General features: G+C 39.4%; 1 protein-coding gene across 14 annotated transcripts in view; it reads right to left on the bottom strand.

Annotated features, from left to right (window-relative positions):
- Positions 1–16,977, bottom strand: part of PPEF1 (protein phosphatase with EF-hand domain 1) — a 127,200-nt gene that overhangs the window by 35,245 nt on the left and 74,978 nt on the right. For all 14 annotated transcript variants that reach the window (XM_019667533.1, XM_019667471.1, XM_019667452.1 and 11 more), the window contains 4 exons: positions 12,831–12,997; positions 9,457–9,493; positions 8,525–8,674; positions 3,771–3,911 (listed from right to left, as the gene is read on the bottom strand). In XM_019667533.1, coding sequence (XP_019523078.1) covers positions 3,771–3,911; positions 8,525–8,674; positions 9,457–9,493; positions 12,831–12,997 — 495 coding nt within the window. The remainder of the gene's footprint in view (positions 1–3,770; positions 3,912–8,524; positions 8,675–9,456; positions 9,494–12,830; positions 12,998–16,977) is intronic.

Raw genomic sequence — 16,977 nt, 5'->3', positions numbered from 1 at the left:
GGCTGCAGCCCCTGCTGCAGTGGGTTGCCATGGACTACCGTGTGTAGCCAGCAGCCAGCAGCCAGCGTGAGCGGCCAGCAGGCACAGTGAGCAGCCGTCCAGAAGCCAGCGACTGATCTGCCTCGCCCGGGAAGAGTGCAATGATGGTGCCAACTTGGGCCAGTGAAATGTCCTCCACAACTAGACTGAGGAACAAAACGACAACAACTTGTCTGTTCCCCTTCCCCCCAATTCCCCTGTACTGTTCCCATCCCCCCAATTCCCCAATACAAATCTTAAAAAAAAAAAGAACAGACCAGCTAGAGGTTTGACAGAATGAGGGGATGGGACAGATGAGAGGGGCCCTGTTGGGGCCAGAATAAGCCTCAAATATTGTCAACACCCTGCCCCTACAAAGGAGTCCAGCTTGAAGGGGATCAGACTGTGGAGCCATTTGTGAGCCCCGGGGCACTGTTAAAAACAATAATGCAATCGGCTAGCAATTAGTGAAGGCCAATAGCTGGGTCTGATACAAACAGAGGCAGAAGTACCAAAGCTTAAAGTGGAAACCAGGGAAAGAGACAGTCAAAAAGAGCCTCCCTGATACTACAACCATAACCTGGGAGTCAGGGAAACTGTGTGTGCATGCCCAAGGCAGCACCCTGTGATCAGTGACATCAGAGGCTACACACTGAGAGGGAACAGACTTCACTGAACTAGTCCAGATAAGCCACTAAACAAATAAACGAGCAAAAACACAAATAACAAGCCCAGAAGAGCACTGGAATAACTCTCTAGAGTTGCTATGATGTATTACCTAAAATGTTCAGTTTTCAACAACAACAAAAATTATAATATATTCAAAGAAAAAAAATACACAGGGAAAAACAATCAGGCAATAGAAATTGCCTTTGAGGAGATTAGATGTTGACTTAGCAGACAAAGATTTCAAAGCAACTGTTATAAATATGTTCAAAGGCAGATATATAAAACACTCCACTCAACAAGAACAGAATACATTTTCTTCTCAAGAGCACATGAAGCATTCTCCAAGACAGACCATATGTGAGGCCATAAAAAAAGCCTCAATCAGGTTTAACGGCATTTAAATCTCATGTAAAGTATGTTCTCCAACCACAGCTGAATTCAAGTAGAAATCAATAAGAGAAGGAAATATGGGAAATTCACAAATATGCAGAAATTAAATAACACACTCCTAAATAACACATGAGTTAAAGAAGACATTCCAAGGGAAGTTAGGAAATATTGTACTTTGCGATGAACAAAAATGAAAGCACAACAGCAAAACTTATGGGATGGAGCTAAAGCAGTAAGTGTAGGGAAATTTATAGCATTATCACAAAAGAAAAAAATCTCAAATCAATGACATTACTTTCACCTTAGGAAACTGGAAAAAGAAGCGCAAACCAAATCTAAAACAAGCAAGAGGAAGGAAATAATAAAGAATAGAGCAGAAATAAATGAAGGAGAGAATAGAAAACAACAGAGAAACGTTAATAAAACCAAAAGTTGGCTCTTGGAAATGATCAATAAAATTGACAAACACTAGCAAGACTGATCAAGGAAAAAAAGAGAGAGACTCAAGTTACTAAAATCAGGAATGAAAGAGGGGACATCACTACTGATCTTACAGAAATTTATTAATATGTAAATTTATAAATACACATGAATTCTACAAATTTAGGCAAATAAATTAGATAAATTGATGAAATGGACAAATTCTAAGGAAGACACATACTATCAAGACTACTAAGATACAAATTACTCAAGAAGAAACAGAAAATCTGAATAGAACTACAGTAAGAAAGAAAATTGAATTAATAATTTTAAAACTTCCTAAAAGAAAACCCCAGGCTCAGATGGCTTCACTGATTAATTACACCAAACACCTGAAGAATAATATCAATCCTTCACAAACTCCTCCCAAAAACAGAAGAGGAGATAATACTTCCCAACTCACCCTATGAGGCCAATCTTATGCTAATACCAAAGACATCATAAGAAAACTATGGACCTATATCCCTTATGAATATAGATACAAAAATCATCAAAAAAATATTAGCAAACTGAAGCCAACAATATATAAAGTGGATTATACACCATGACCAAGTGGGATTTATCCCACGAATTTGAGGCTGGTTTAATACTTGAAATCAATCAATGTAATATACTATATTTAATAGAATAAAAGACAAATACTACATAATCATATTAATAGATGCAGAAAAAGCATTTAACAAAATCCAACTCTCTTTCGTGATAAAAACAAAACAAAACACTGAACAAAGCAGGCCCAGAATGGAGCTTCCTCAATCTGATGAAGGGCAGCTAATATACAAAGAGCTAATATACTTAAGGTGAAAGATGAATGCTTCCCCCTAATATCAAGAGGAAGACAAGGACGTCTAACCACTTCTAGGGGACTGGAAGGTTCTAGACAGGGCAACTAAGAAGAAAAAGAAATAAAAGGCAGCCAAATTGAATAGGAATAAATAAAGTCATTTCTATTCACAGATAACATGCACTTGTATATAGAAAGTCCCAAGGAATCCACTAAAACTATTAGAATAAATAAGTTTATCAAAGTTCACAAGCGATCAGTATATAAAAGTCAATTGTATTTCTATACACCAGCAATGAACAATCCAAAATGTAATTAAGAAAACAAGTCTATTTACAGTAGCATTGAAAATACTTAGGAATAAATTAGGAATAACATTAATAAAACAAGTGCCTCAGGGCACGTGATTATGAAACGCTTGAAATTAAAGTTGTAAATAAATGGAAAGACATCCCATGTTCATGGAATTAAAGATGTAATATTACTAAGATTGCAATTGGACCCAAACTGATCCACAGATTCAAGGCAATCACTACCAAGATCCCAGCTGTGTTTTGGTAGAAATTGACATGCTGGTCCTAAAATTCATATGGAAATTCGAGGAACCCAAAATAGCCCAAAAAATCTTGAAAAAGAAAAAAGGTGGAGAACTCACACTTCTCAGTTTCAAAACTTTGTACAAAGCTACAGTAAGCAAAACTCTGTAGTATTGATGTAAGGACAGACATATAGGTCATGGAATAGAATTAAGAATCTGGAAATATACCTTCATATTTATGGTCAATTGATTTTTGGTAAGGATGCCAAGAAAATTCTATGAGAATAGTCTTTTTAACAAATGGTGCTGGGACAACTGGATATCCACATGCAATAGAATGAATTTGGACACCTACCTCAACCATATACAAATATTAACTCAAAATGGATCAGACACCTACATGTAAAGGGCTAAAAATTCTTTTACCCTGGCTGAGTAAAAGAAGTCAGACACAAAGATCACATATTGTATGGGTCCATTGCTATAACATGTTCAGAAAAGGCAAATCTATAAAGACCAAAAGTAGATTAGTGGTTGCCTAAGGCTGCAGGGAGCGAAGGAGCCGGGGATAGGGAGGGTTGGGGAGTGACTGGTAATAGGTATGGAGTTTCTTTCTTAGGTGATGAAAATGTTCTAAAATTAGATTGTGGTGATAGTTACACAACATTGTGAATATACCAAAAACCACTGAATTATATACTTTAAATGAGTACATTATATGGTATGTGGATTATGTCGCAATAATGCTATTAAAAATATTGTGATGAATTCAGAGAGAAGGATATGATATGCTTATAAAAGTTAAGTCACTTTTTATCTCTGTATTATAAGGGACAGCATCATCTATGCTGCATCTTCTTTGCCACTTTGGTAAACAGTTTGATCACCTACCTGTTCCCGTTCATGCTTTGCTAATTGTTGAGAAAGAGATTCGCTTGCTTTGACTCCCCGAAGCATGCCTGCTTTATTTTTCTTCAACTCAGTACCATAGTCTTCATGCACTGGAATTGGTGGCATCAGCACAGACCTCATCTATAAAAAAATGCATGCTTTAGCCAAACCCTATGCTTGGTGAGCTGAATGCAGAAATTTTAGTCCCAGTTGCTATTCTGTCTATATTGTTGTACATCAACCCAATGAAAACACATGGTCACCTTTTCCATCTCACCTCCCTCACTCACCTAATGATCCACCAATCTTTATAAAGTTAGCTGTTAAATTCTGTTTGTACATTTTTCAACTAGAGACATCACCCTACAGGGCAAGTTTCCTATTAGAGTTTCTAAGGGACCCCAGAGGCACAGCTGTCAGTGCTAGACATATTCTGAGGCATCATTACAGGAAATGGAAGATGCTACGGAAAAAGCTGGTCTCCCTCTGAGCCTTTATCTATAAAAGGGGCTAAGAGGGAATCAACAGGCTTTGGGCTCAGAAATATTTCTTGGGAGACTAGCTGCTTTTCATTTTGTCATATTTTCCTGGAGAAATGAGAGAAAGTACATCTGTGTCCAGGAAAGTCCTCAAAGGGGACATAACTTGAAAACTATGGAAGCTCTTCAACTTAAATGCAATGTGGTCTCAATCTGACCCTGCTAGTAATTAATGATGTTCTCTAATCCTGGGGGGGGGGAATGGTGATGCATTTCTTTGGAAAATAAAATGTCTTTTTGATAGTATGCCAATTACAAGAATCCCTTCTACATTCCGTTGTATAACCTGAGACTATAATTTTTTACATTTATTTATTTATTTTTTTTATTGTTAGTTTCAGGTGTACAGAACAATTCAATAGTTATCCTTTTCACCCTTCACACAGAAACAACCCCCTCCCCCATCTACTGCCTTCCCACCCCCGATATCATGCTTATCTATTACAATTCCATTGACTCCATTCCCACACTCTACTCCACGTCCCGTGACTATATGTATATATAATTATAGTTGACATACAGTATTATTCAACATCAGCTTCAGAAATACAATGCGGTGGTCAGGCCTCCATACCATATATGAAGTGGTCTCCACAACAAGACATGAGCTGAGACTATAATTTTATACTTGATTCTTTGCAGCATCCTACCCTTATACAACACAATTTGAAACAATACTTGTTATATTGGTGGTCTTAGTTCAGTGAGGAACAGTTCTCTGTGGTAGGCCCTTAGTTTCTTCCATAAACTAGGCTGTATATGAAATCTTACCTTTATTCTCAAAAATAAAAATTGAATTGTGTTCTGAGGTCCTATCTCATTGAGATGGTTGGAAATTCAATCCCAGTTATTATGAATGAGTTCACAACCTACCCTCCCCATCTCCCCCAGCAAATGTCCCCAGGTTTTAGGCAGAGCAGAATATTCTGGGAGGATACTCAGGACTTGTGTCCACACAGCTTTGATAAGCTCATTGGGCGAGGCCACATGATCTCTTAATTATGTGTGGCTCTGCTGCTTTCAAGGACACTTGGAATCAGGATGCTTGGCCCTAGTCACTCCCTAAGGCAGCACACCATCATTTTCTTCTGGGGGTCCTACTAGCCATCCCTTCCCACACCCCCTGCCAGGGAGTTTGAAGAATACTGAACCAGATTCTTGGCCTTATAGAATCTTCTTTCTCTGTCCCTCTGCATTGGCCACCCACACGCAACCTGCCCACCTTACAAAATCCTTTGAGTGAACCTAGAATGGAGGTTGTCATCAGGTTCCCCCCAACCCTCCCCCTCCCCAATTAACAATTATACCACCACAACAGGTATAAACCAGGAAGCATGGTCACCCTACACTTGGAGGGCCCTAAGGGATGGGATAGTGGGACTTATAAAATTGGACTTGAAAATTTACTTTTGTATCTCATCTGGTAGAGTTCCAACAGCTTGAATCTACTACTTTCATCACAGCTCAATTATATTTAATACAACAAGTATGTGCTGCCAGTTCAACCTCACTCTAGGGGGGTAGAAGACATAAAAAATATACAAGTCAAATTTCTATCTTTAAAACCCATCTTATGAGTAGGTGGAACAGTGATCCCCAAAGGGCATGAAATTTGAGGTATCCTGGGAAAATTCCTGGCCCACAAATTTCTCCCCGGGGTCTGTCTCGGTGACTGAAATTCAAACCTCAGTTCTAAGTATCAGGGGAAAAAGGAGAAAGTTGGAGAAGAGAGCTTTATGTTCAGAGCTTACTTGATGCTGTTTTCTTCATCTAGGTAATTATATTTAATCCTCCCAATAATTCAATATGGTAGGTATTTTTAGCCTCAATGTCTAGGTGTGGAAACTGCAGCTTAGAAAACTTTAGTACCTTGCCCAGTTACCAGGCCAGGAAGTGGCAGATGCAGGATGTACAGCTAGCTACAGCTATCTGATGTCAGAGCCTTGTGGTGTTTACTAGGTCAAGGTGGCTCTCAATTTGGGGCCTCCACAGAGATAGTGATGGGCGTTCTAGAGACACAATCCTAGTATCTCCAAAATCCTAGAGAGGTTACCTGCTCAGGCTAACCTCAGCAAAGGGAAAGTTTGCAATCTGATCAATTGGTAGTAACTGCCATAGCTGATCAGTGCTGTTGTCATAAGGCAGGCGGTGGTGGAGTGTCTCATTCCTGCCATGTGCTTGCCAATATTTGACTGACAAAAACATCATGTTCCCTAGCTCTTGGCTAGAATCATATCTACTCATTATGTTAACACTGACTATCTCATGTTGATCGAAATGTCTTATTCACTATTTGCTGATATCATGAGAAAGATGCCTTAAACTAGGGACGGCCTTAAATTAAAATTTATTGCAACTGGGATACTTTCTGAAAAGTCAAGGGAGGTGCTATTAACAATTACACCAAGACAACAGGTGTAAACCATGAAGTATGGTCCTCACTGGGTGAGGCGGGGAAGGGGGCTATGTAAAATCGCCACAGAATCAGGAAAAGGGTTGTAAAGAAGTTTTTATCCAGTTTTGTCTTGGGTTTGCCCTGCTTTGGTCTCACATCTCTTAGGAGATAGTCAACAAATGTTAATTAAGTACTTACTACATCACAGGTGCAGGGGTTACATCAGTGAACTAGAGAAGCAGGGGAGGACAGTAAACAAATGGTACCACAATCCTTATTCAACTTCGGGAACTGCTATGAAGGATATGTACAAGGGGCTTGAGAGCAGAAAGAAGGGGACCTGATATAGTCTGCATGTCGTGGAAGGCTTTGCAGAGGAGGGCTATATCTAAGCTGACATTAAAAGGATGAGAAGTTTCCACTTCATAGTCGGTGTAGAGGCCTGACCACCGCACTGTATTTCTGAAGCTGATGTTGAATAATAATGTATGTCAACTATAATTATATATACATATAGTCACGGGACGTGGAGTAGAGTGTGGGAATGGAGTCAATGGAATTGTAATAGATAAGCATGATATCGGGGGTGGGAGGGCAGTAGATGGGGGAGGGGGGTTGTTTCTGTGCGAAGGGTGAAAAGGGTAACTATTGCATTGTTCTGTACACCTGAAACTAACAATAAAAAATAAATTAATTAAAAATAAATAAATAAAATAAAAAGATGAGAAGTTAGCAACAATATTATTATTCACACGTGTATAAAGGTATAAGGGCTCCCACAACTCAAGGTGAATAGGGGTCCCCTTTCTGTCTATATCAAAGTAAATTCCGGCTCTAGACCCCACTTGCCTAGATCGGTTGGAAGCTGATTATCAGTCTGGAGGTGTAAGGGTTCGGGTTTCTCACTAGGACCATATCTGATCATCTAGCTCCAGAGCTGCTACTGGTCCTCATGCCCATGTGGCACCCCTTATGTCCCTGATGTGGAGGCTTGGCTGGGCTCTGGTACAGGAGGAAGACAACTGCAGTCGCTCTGCAAGGCCCAGTCAGAGGAGCCTGTCACAAAGTATGGGAGCTTCACAGACCCCACATAGCCACTTCCCTCAGGGGTTTTATACACATGCCTGCTCTGCTTCTGTTGTATTTAGTATGATTGTTTAGGTTTAAAATGCTTCCCCCAAAATCACACTGAACCATTTGGAGTATATTACAAGGGAAAGCACATCAATTCAGAAATAAAGTGCTGTATGATTCTTCTTATATGAGGCACCTAAAGTAGTCAAATCGATAGAGACAGACAGTAACATGGAGGTTGCCAGGGGCTGGGGGGCAGGGGGAATGGGGAGTTAGTGTTTAGTGGGTATAGAATTTCAGTTTGGGAAGACAAAGTTTTGGAAATGGATGGTGGTGATAGTGGTGATGGTTGCACAACAATGTGAATGTACTTAATGTCACTGAACTGTACACTTAAAAACGGTTAAAGTGGTAAATTTATGTTATGTATATTTCACCACAATATAAATTAATTAGAGATTTTAATTTTTAAAAATCAGGATTTTTCACTTTTAGAAACTATATGAAACGCCAACATTTTCTTATTTTCCCACTTTCATCATGAATTTAAAAAAATTTTTCCCCTATATAGAAGTTACCCATTTAATTCTTTATCATACAATCACAGGTTTTCTTAAAAGTTGTACTAATCTTTTCAGAGTTACAATAACCACTAAAAACACAAATACACAATAATAAATGAAAAGAGAAGGTATACATCCCCATATAAATCTCTGAGACAGGATTCATGTAAACATTCCTCTTACTTTGTTTCTTTCTATACGTTGGAGTAAATTCAAGTCTGTGGACTCGGATATCCCACCATGTATGACCAGGACTTTACTGTCAATGATTGTACCAATTGGGAGCCACATATAGACTTCTTCCAAGACTTGTAAGATTTTCTTTCCATGTATCTGTAAAGTAAGAACTTGAGTAAGTTTCCTTTTTCGGATAGGTTCAAGTTTATTGAATAGTCCCAATGTGTGGACAAAAAACACCACCCAAAGGAAGTCAACAAGGGCGTCACTAACCCACTAGCATATATTAATCATGTCTTTTTATCCTACATTTTTAATACTTGGACATCTTGGAGCCTTGATGACCCTGGAGGAGAGACTACCCCTCCCAGGACTAGCTAATTCCTAGAGATAGTAAATGACTTGCTTTTCATATGCAAAGTAAAATTGCCTTTCATATGCAAACCAATCCAGAGCCCACGCCCCCAACCACCTCGTTTATGGGGCATTCCTTCCCCTGGAAATCACAATAAAGGCTCTTGCCCACGGTTTCCCCTCACTCCCTCTACCTTCTGACCAACCCTGGTCTTCCCCATGTGCCCCCAATGTGGTGTGCTGTGCCTCCTGTTTCTAGGTAACTGTGAGTAAAACCCTCTTTGTTCATGACAGCCATTTTCATGTCTGCATGTTTTACCATGCCCAAATAAAACAAAATCCAAGGTACCTTTAAAACAATGGAATACGTTTATATCTGAAATTTACACAAAAGTCACAATGAAAAAGCTTGGTTCAGTTCAGGAAGAAAATTAAGCCTCTACCATGGCCAGGGCTTCCTGCTGTGCTCTTATTTTATTGGTATGGATTCTGACTAGTTCACCCATCACCTTTCCTGAAGGCTCCTTTTTACTTCTATGTATAGACAGCAAAGAGAATACAAAAAAAAGGCATATGAGTCTTACCTTATATTTACGCAAGATTTCTTTTGTGAAGCCATACCTGAAAAAAAATGGAATTTAAAATATTTAATTAAATGTTGATAATTCCTCCTCTTACAAGAGTCATGCAAAAAGGGGAGGCCTTGACATCTCACTATCACGAATACCAACAACTCAAGACACTAGACTTTAGTTGGAACTGACTATTACTTAACCAAGTGTTTGCTGGGCATGATGGGAAAGAAAGCCACCAACCAGGGCCGGCCGAGTGGCTCAGTTGGTTAAGAGCTCGCTCAAGAGTTTGAGCTCTGATCAACAGCGGTTCGAGTCCAGCCCAAGCTGAGCAGCCGCTGAGCTGCCAACAGGTAGCAGGATGGCTCAGCTAAAAAAAAAAAAAAAGCCACCAACCAGAGACTTCGTCCCAACCCTTAAGGAGCTTGTAGTATAGTTGGGGGAAGAAGATATATTTTCATAAAACAATCACAAGACAACTTAAAAAATATGTGGTAAGCACAGGTTGTGTCAATTCTGCTGTGTATTCAGAGAAGTGTGCTGTGGCAGTTGGGGGAAGCTGTGTGGGAGAATGCTTTTCATTTATAGAGTTTCTCAGACCTCCTATATCTTTTAGTATATGAATTATAGGGGGAGAAAGAAAGACTGAACAAAGACAAAGAAAAGCCTAGAAGATAAACGAGTTAGCTCTTTATACTTACTCTCTCTGATATAGCTCATGTAATGGTACTGAAGGTTTTAATAGAAAGTGTCAGGAATTTTAAAGCCCAAATAGCAGTCGCTGAGGGAGATTTAACAATGGAATTTTTTTTCAATTACTTTTCCTTGCCTTAGCATAATAGTATCTACCCTTCAGACCCAACATGGTGAAGTTGGAACTCAACATACTCACCCTAGGTTTCCATGCAAATCATGTCATGTCAGGCTTCTACAGTGTAACATTATCTTTTCTGAGATGAATTCAGTCCTGCACTCACCAAAGGTGTCCATGTTAAATCCAATGGACACCTGGCAGGCTTCATCTTCCTTGCCCTTTCTGAAACACCAAATACATTTAACTACACAGTCCCCCTGGAAAACATTTCTTCTCTTGGATTCCGGACAGTAAACTCTCCCGGTTTTCCTCCTACCTTTCTTGCTATTGTGAATCTCCTCTGCAAGTTCTCCTCCACCTAGCCTTAAATGCTGATGTTCCTTCAGACCTTCTCTTCACTTTCTCTCTTGGCAATCTCATCCTTGCCCAGGGCTTCAGTTGCTATCTATTGGGTTGTTGGAGAAGTCATGACATATATTTTCTACGTTTTTCGTTGCAAAAATACGTCATGACTTTTCCAACAACCCAATATGTGCCAATACTGGAGGAAAATGCTCCAGCTGCACTTCGTTTCTTTCTTTTTTTTTTTTTTTAGCTGAGCCATCCTGCCCCCTGTTGGCAGCTCAGCGGCAGCTCAGCTCAGGCCAGGCATTGAACTGCTGTTGCTCAGAGATCGCACTCTTGAGAGAGCTCTTAACCAACTGAGCCACTCGGCCGGCCCCTCGCACTTCATTTCTGAGTTCTGGACATGTATACTCAACTGCCTATTTAATAGCACCTCAATCAGCTTACCCCAAATTGAACTCATCATCTTCTCTCATTTCAATGTTCTCCTTCTATTATGTTCCCAATATCAGTGTATGATGCTGTGTACCCCCAGACTCAAGCCCAGAACCTAGAGGTTATCCTTGATTCTTTCCTCTTTCAAGTCCCCATATCACATTACCAGGTCTAAAATCATCACTGCCTAAACTCCTCTTGAATCTATCTACTTCTTTGCATCTCTGTCCCTACCACCCTAGCCTAAGTGAGAATCCATCATCTATCTCTTCAACTACGTCTTAACTGGCCCCCCCATATCCACTCTTGCCCCTCTCCAAATCACTCTTCCTGCTGCATTTTAAAACACAAATTTTATGGTACTTCTCAATGACTTTCTGTTGACCTTGAAAGAAAGTCCAAATTCCATTGCATTATCCAACCATTTTTTATGTCTCCAGCCCTATCAGACATCATCCCCTCCCTCAGTCTATGCTCCTGCCCTCTTGAACTTCTTTCAAGTCTAAAAAGTCTTGTCTTAAGCTCTGCGTAAGTTGTCCCCTTACTGTGGAACACCATGGCCTTCTCTTGATTGCCTAATTCATCCTCCAGGTCTCAGGCTAATGCCATACTTCCATGGGTGAACTTTCTGTCACCATTCAGACAGGTTGGGTCCTCACTGTACAAAATCATCACATTTGGAAAACCTGCTCAGTGTGTGTCTTGCCTGCTAGATGTAAACTCTATGAGGGCAGGGGCCATGTCTCTTTCATTAACCACTGTAGCACTAAATAAATATGATTGGCTCACTGAATAAATGAAAGGATAAATGGCATGCCCAAATAAACGTATTGAGCTATATTATATATAATGGGCCTCTGATAATAGTCTTGGAATCTTTTTCTTCACAGTCTTAGCATTCGCTTCTACACCTAAGAATTAGAATTAGAAACTCTGTACTCTGGCCAGGTGCCAAAACTGCCCAAAGGACAAAACTAATCGGTTGCTGAGCTTTGATCAAGGCACCCAAGGGCCCAGGACCAAAAGCATGAAACATTCCATGCCTTCTACTGCCCTAGAACAAACTGGTTCCTGTTTTTCATAAAACAAGTAATAAAAGAAAGAAAAGAAGGAAAGAGAGGAAAGAGGGTGAAGAGGGAGGAAGAAAAGGGGGAGAAAAAGAGGGGGGAAGAAGCAGAAAGAAGGGAAAACAGAACATTTGTCACCTACTATGCCTTTCAACAAAAATGGGTAAACCATTTAACCAATCTTTATTCCTCAAATCTCCAGTGAGTCAGATAGCTGAAATGCTATGTTACAGCTGTTCTCAAATATGTTTATGAACAACTATGCCAGAAGCAATTACCATATCATAAAAATATACACATCAGTGAAAAACACAGTACTAGTTTCCGAAACAACATCTGAGACAGCCAAAAGAGTAGCAAAAGAATGATTCCATCTCAGCCTGCTCATAGAACCTACCACACCTCTGAACCTGGCCTAACACATCTACCCAGCACACAATTTGGACTGTGTGTAGGGTGGGCTTGGGAAGAAGAGAAAAAACATAATAGAAGGGATAAGGAAGAACAGAACTGGAAGAAAAGATAGGAAGGGGACTTCAGAACAACGTATACTCACTCAGTAGAAGACTGGGGGTTGTAGATATGGGTAAAGAATTGCGATTTTTCCTTGAGATTCCCCTCAACCCTACTTCTCTACAGTCACCTCTAACTCTCTGCTAGGAACTAAACATGGCAGCATTTTCCATAATGGGAAACAAAAGAGGAAATCTGAAGGCCTAAGTTACCTCACATTCATCAAAAAATCTTCATGGTTTCCTCTGTTCAAGAGCACGTCTTCGGGGTAGACAAGAAAACTCACAAGCAGGATCATTAGGATCTCTATGGAATTACTTCCTCGATCTACAAAATCACCATTAAAAATATATGGGTCGTTTCCTGAGGGGAGACCATTCTGTGGAAAGAGGAGAAGGGGGAAACAAGCAGTTAAAAGAATGTACTTTTACAGCAAGGCTTTGTATTTAATGTCCCTGTGAACATGGAGAAAGAGGCTGAGTTAGTTCTTCCATTGGGAAAAATCTGCTCAATTGCTTTGGTTTCACTCTTCCAGGGCAGGCGTCTCCTACAAGGGGCTCGGAAGTGAAGAGTTAGCTTGGGACAGGAAGATTCTGGGGGAATAGGGTTTACTCATTCTACCCACCACCTAATATGAGTTTTCTCTGAAAGGAGCTGATATCTGTCCTATCAAAAATGGCTGCTCACTTCTCTTCCTTCTACCCAAGGAAGAACACTGAACTAAAAGACAAAAGTCTTCCATTCTAAGGGGCCCTATGTTTAACTTCTCTGGGCTGTGAGTCCCTCAATTCACAAAAAAGGGATGACACTATATCCCCTTCCCCAGATCAAATGAGACAATGGATACGAAAATACCCAGGGAAGTGCAAGGCACCATGTAACTGTGAGCAGGGCTAATATCCCACCTGTACACTCTGATACAACCACACCAGGCACTGATAGCCAGCGTCTGCTCTCACTGCTCACTGACCGGCCATATTGGTTGTCAAATATTTTGATTACCACTCCTGAGTATGAGATAATACTTTTAAACACAGTGTTAGCATGAAAAAGAACTGGGATCAGGACAAAGGTCTGGTCTTTATAAAAGCTATTAATTCATTTGCTTCTGTATTACTAAAGTCTAAGATAAAATAAACATGTTATGCCTCTCAGGCATGTCATGCCTGGTAGAGAAATGGTTGAGTGCACGTTTTTGCATAGTAAGATAAATTCAAATGTTTCAAAACTACAAAGAGAAAATTTTAAGTACTCATATACCAAATATATGTCCTCCTTCAAAAAAGTTACCTTCAAGAAATAATACACATACTCTAGTTATATTAACCGTTTTCAAACTATCTTCAAATTCCTCTTTTGTTAGATTTCAAATGATGTAAGAAAATCTTATTACTTTATACTCACCATCGTAGTATTTATATACATTTAAATTGTTCACATCAATATAACAGAAATAGTTGCAAAAATATAATACAGGCTACAATATATAACTTAGGGATTCCAGAAATTACTATGCAATGTAATGTGTTCTAAAGGCAATTGGAAACAAACAAGCAAACAGTGGCATAGTGTTCTGGACCAGAAATAAGACTTACTCTTTAGTCCAGCTCCACTATTACCCATGTGTCCTTAGGTAAGTTATTATTATTTTTTTTTTAGCTGAGCCATCCTGCTACCTATTGGCAGCTCAGTGGCTGCTCAGCTCGGGCTGGACTCGAACCGCTGTTGCTCAGAGCTCAAACTCTTGAGCGAGCTCTTAACCAACTGAGCCACTCAGCCGGCCCATCTTAGGTAAGTTATTTAATCTTTATGAACTGTAGTTTCTTCATCTGTAAAATGGGGGTGACTTCCATACTTAGCACACAGGGCTACTTTGGAACTCAAATCAGACTGTGTGGATAAAATTGCATGAAAACTATAAAGCACCATACAAATTAAGAGATTCATTTTGTTATGACCTTCATGTTATTTCTAATTTTAAGGTCCCATTATTTTACATTTTCTTATACATGAATTCATGTAACTTTATTGACACTGGGCTTAGATAACATGAGCCAGTTGCAAACTATAGGCTATTGCTCACCAAAACATAAAGAAAAAGGAAAGGATTCTGCATCTCTGATACTCTTCCTTTCCCCAGCCTTCCGCTGTCTGGGATGAGTAAGCTGGAAGAGTCTGAGGGGTGCTGGAGATGATAGGCTCTGTGGGGTGTCCACCCCTGAAGAGAGCTAGAGGAGCAGCAGCAGAGAGCCCTGGGGTGAGGACATGGAAGAACTAGGCCTGATGGGACCTGTGGATCCCTTGATTAAGGGGAGACCCTGCCTCGGAGCATGTGTGTGGTCCTGGTTGGGGAAGAGGGGCCTGGATCTTACTAGAAAAAGCATAGAGGAACTTCTTCCGTATCTCTGGAGCTAAAAGAACATTAACACTTGTACTTAGGGACACTTAGGAACATAGAAACCTCCTCTCATACTCTTGATGCAGGAGAAGAAACTGTTGTGCCTCCAACTACAAAATGTCTAACCTAGCTTAAGCAGAAAATGGGAAATGGAAATGATCTAGTACTTAAGGGATCTAGTAACCAGAAAAAGGCAGACCAATCAGATCCGCTAAAGTCTTGTCCGCTAATGAGACAGGACTGCTGGAGGAGACAAGACTTTATTTTAAAAATAATAAGAGGACCATAAAATAAAGAACAAAAACTTAATAATTCTTGATATTTAAAATGTGCTATTTAAATATCAATAGATAACAGCTAAGTAAGAGAAAGAACGGTTGGAAAATACATTACTGACCTGAAAGAGCAAGCAGATGAAAAATCTCTCACACAGAGCAAAAGGCAAAAGATGGAAATCATGAGGAATGAGTAAGAGATTAGAATTCAGAGCCAAGATAACTAATATGCCAATAATAAGCATTCCAGAATCAGGAAAAAGGAACATATGGAGAAGAGGCAATAATTACATAAACAAGAGAGGGGCTTTTCTGTGGTTAAAAAGAGACTTCAGCCAGCAGTTTGAAAGGGCTTATGACTCCTAGGCATAACTGATGGGGAAAAGATATCCCTATTACCTGTTAAATGTCTTAGAAGCTGCCAGACAGAAAGAACAAATACAAAAGGAAAAGAATCATCCTGGCATCAGATTCCTCATCTGCAGTAGTGGAAGGCAGAAGATAGTGGAATAAAATCTACAAATTAAAAGGGGAAAAGGATGCTCACTTCAGCAGCACACACCCTTTAAAGGGGGGGAGAAAAGACTATGCACCAAGAATTCTATATTGGCCAAGACATCATTAACCTCTCAGGGTGACAGAAAATCATATGTATAAAGGACCAAATACTGACAACAACATAACTGTTCTTCAGGGTGGAAGAAAGACATATGTGAACATGTAGTGATCTAATACCACAAAAAATGAACATGTATTGATTGCTTTTTATGAATTAGAGACAGTTTTAGGTGCTAGAAACAATGAAGTGAACAATACAAAGTCCTTGCATTCAAGGAGCTTGCATTCAGAGAATATAGCGCCCACATGTACCATAGAGGAAAACACTCCAGAAAATATTCTAACCAAACACCAGCAGTAACAAGAGAAAGCCTCAAACCAGGGAAAGACCAAGAGGAAAGAATACAAATGTGAACAATGAACCTTGCAGTGTATAATTAAATATAAATCAACAGTGATAATGTGGAACTTGCATTTAAGTACTAAGCAAGGATTCTAGAAATAGAAAAGGCATACTATGAAGGAAAACCTAATAATCACAAAGAACTAAAAATATGGTGTGAGCAATAGCTAGGATTTGCAGGGGAGGTGAAGGGAGAAAAGTAAAATTCTCTACAAATCTCATCTGAATGTGGGACATACATGGGAAAGTGTGGAAATAAATACATTTATCTTACTGGAGGAGAGAGAGGATAATGTTGGAAGAATACAGTTATAGCTATTTAAGAAACACACGCATGTTATTTATTTAAAATGTCAACATTGGGAAGATAACCACTAGTGAATAGAAAAGCAAACTAAAAATGTCAAAGAAAACAACAATAAAAAAGAAAATTTCACCAAAACAGCACAAAGAAAAAAAAGGGTGAAACAAAGTGAAATAAACAGCAAACAAAGTAGAATAGAAGAAAAAATTTCAAAAATATCTGCTGTTACATTAAATGTAAATGGATTAAATTCTCCCTTTAAAATACCAAAATAATCAAACTACATTAAACACAAACTCAGTTACACATACAGTTTGTGAGAAACATGAAAAAATTGATAAAGGAAAGTTTAAAACAAGATAAATGCAACAAAGAGAAAGCAAAAATTCAAATATTAATAGTAGACAAAGTGGAATTTAAG

The sequence above is a fragment of the Hipposideros armiger genome, unplaced genomic scaffold, assembly GCF_001890085.2.
Source record: "Hipposideros armiger isolate ML-2016 unplaced genomic scaffold, ASM189008v1 scaffold_13, whole genome shotgun sequence".
In the NCBI taxonomy this organism is placed as follows: Eukaryota; Metazoa; Chordata; class Mammalia; order Chiroptera; family Hipposideridae; genus Hipposideros; species Hipposideros armiger.
The sequence above is the reverse complement of the archived record's forward strand: the minus strand, read 5'-3'. Positions and strand labels throughout refer to the sequence as shown.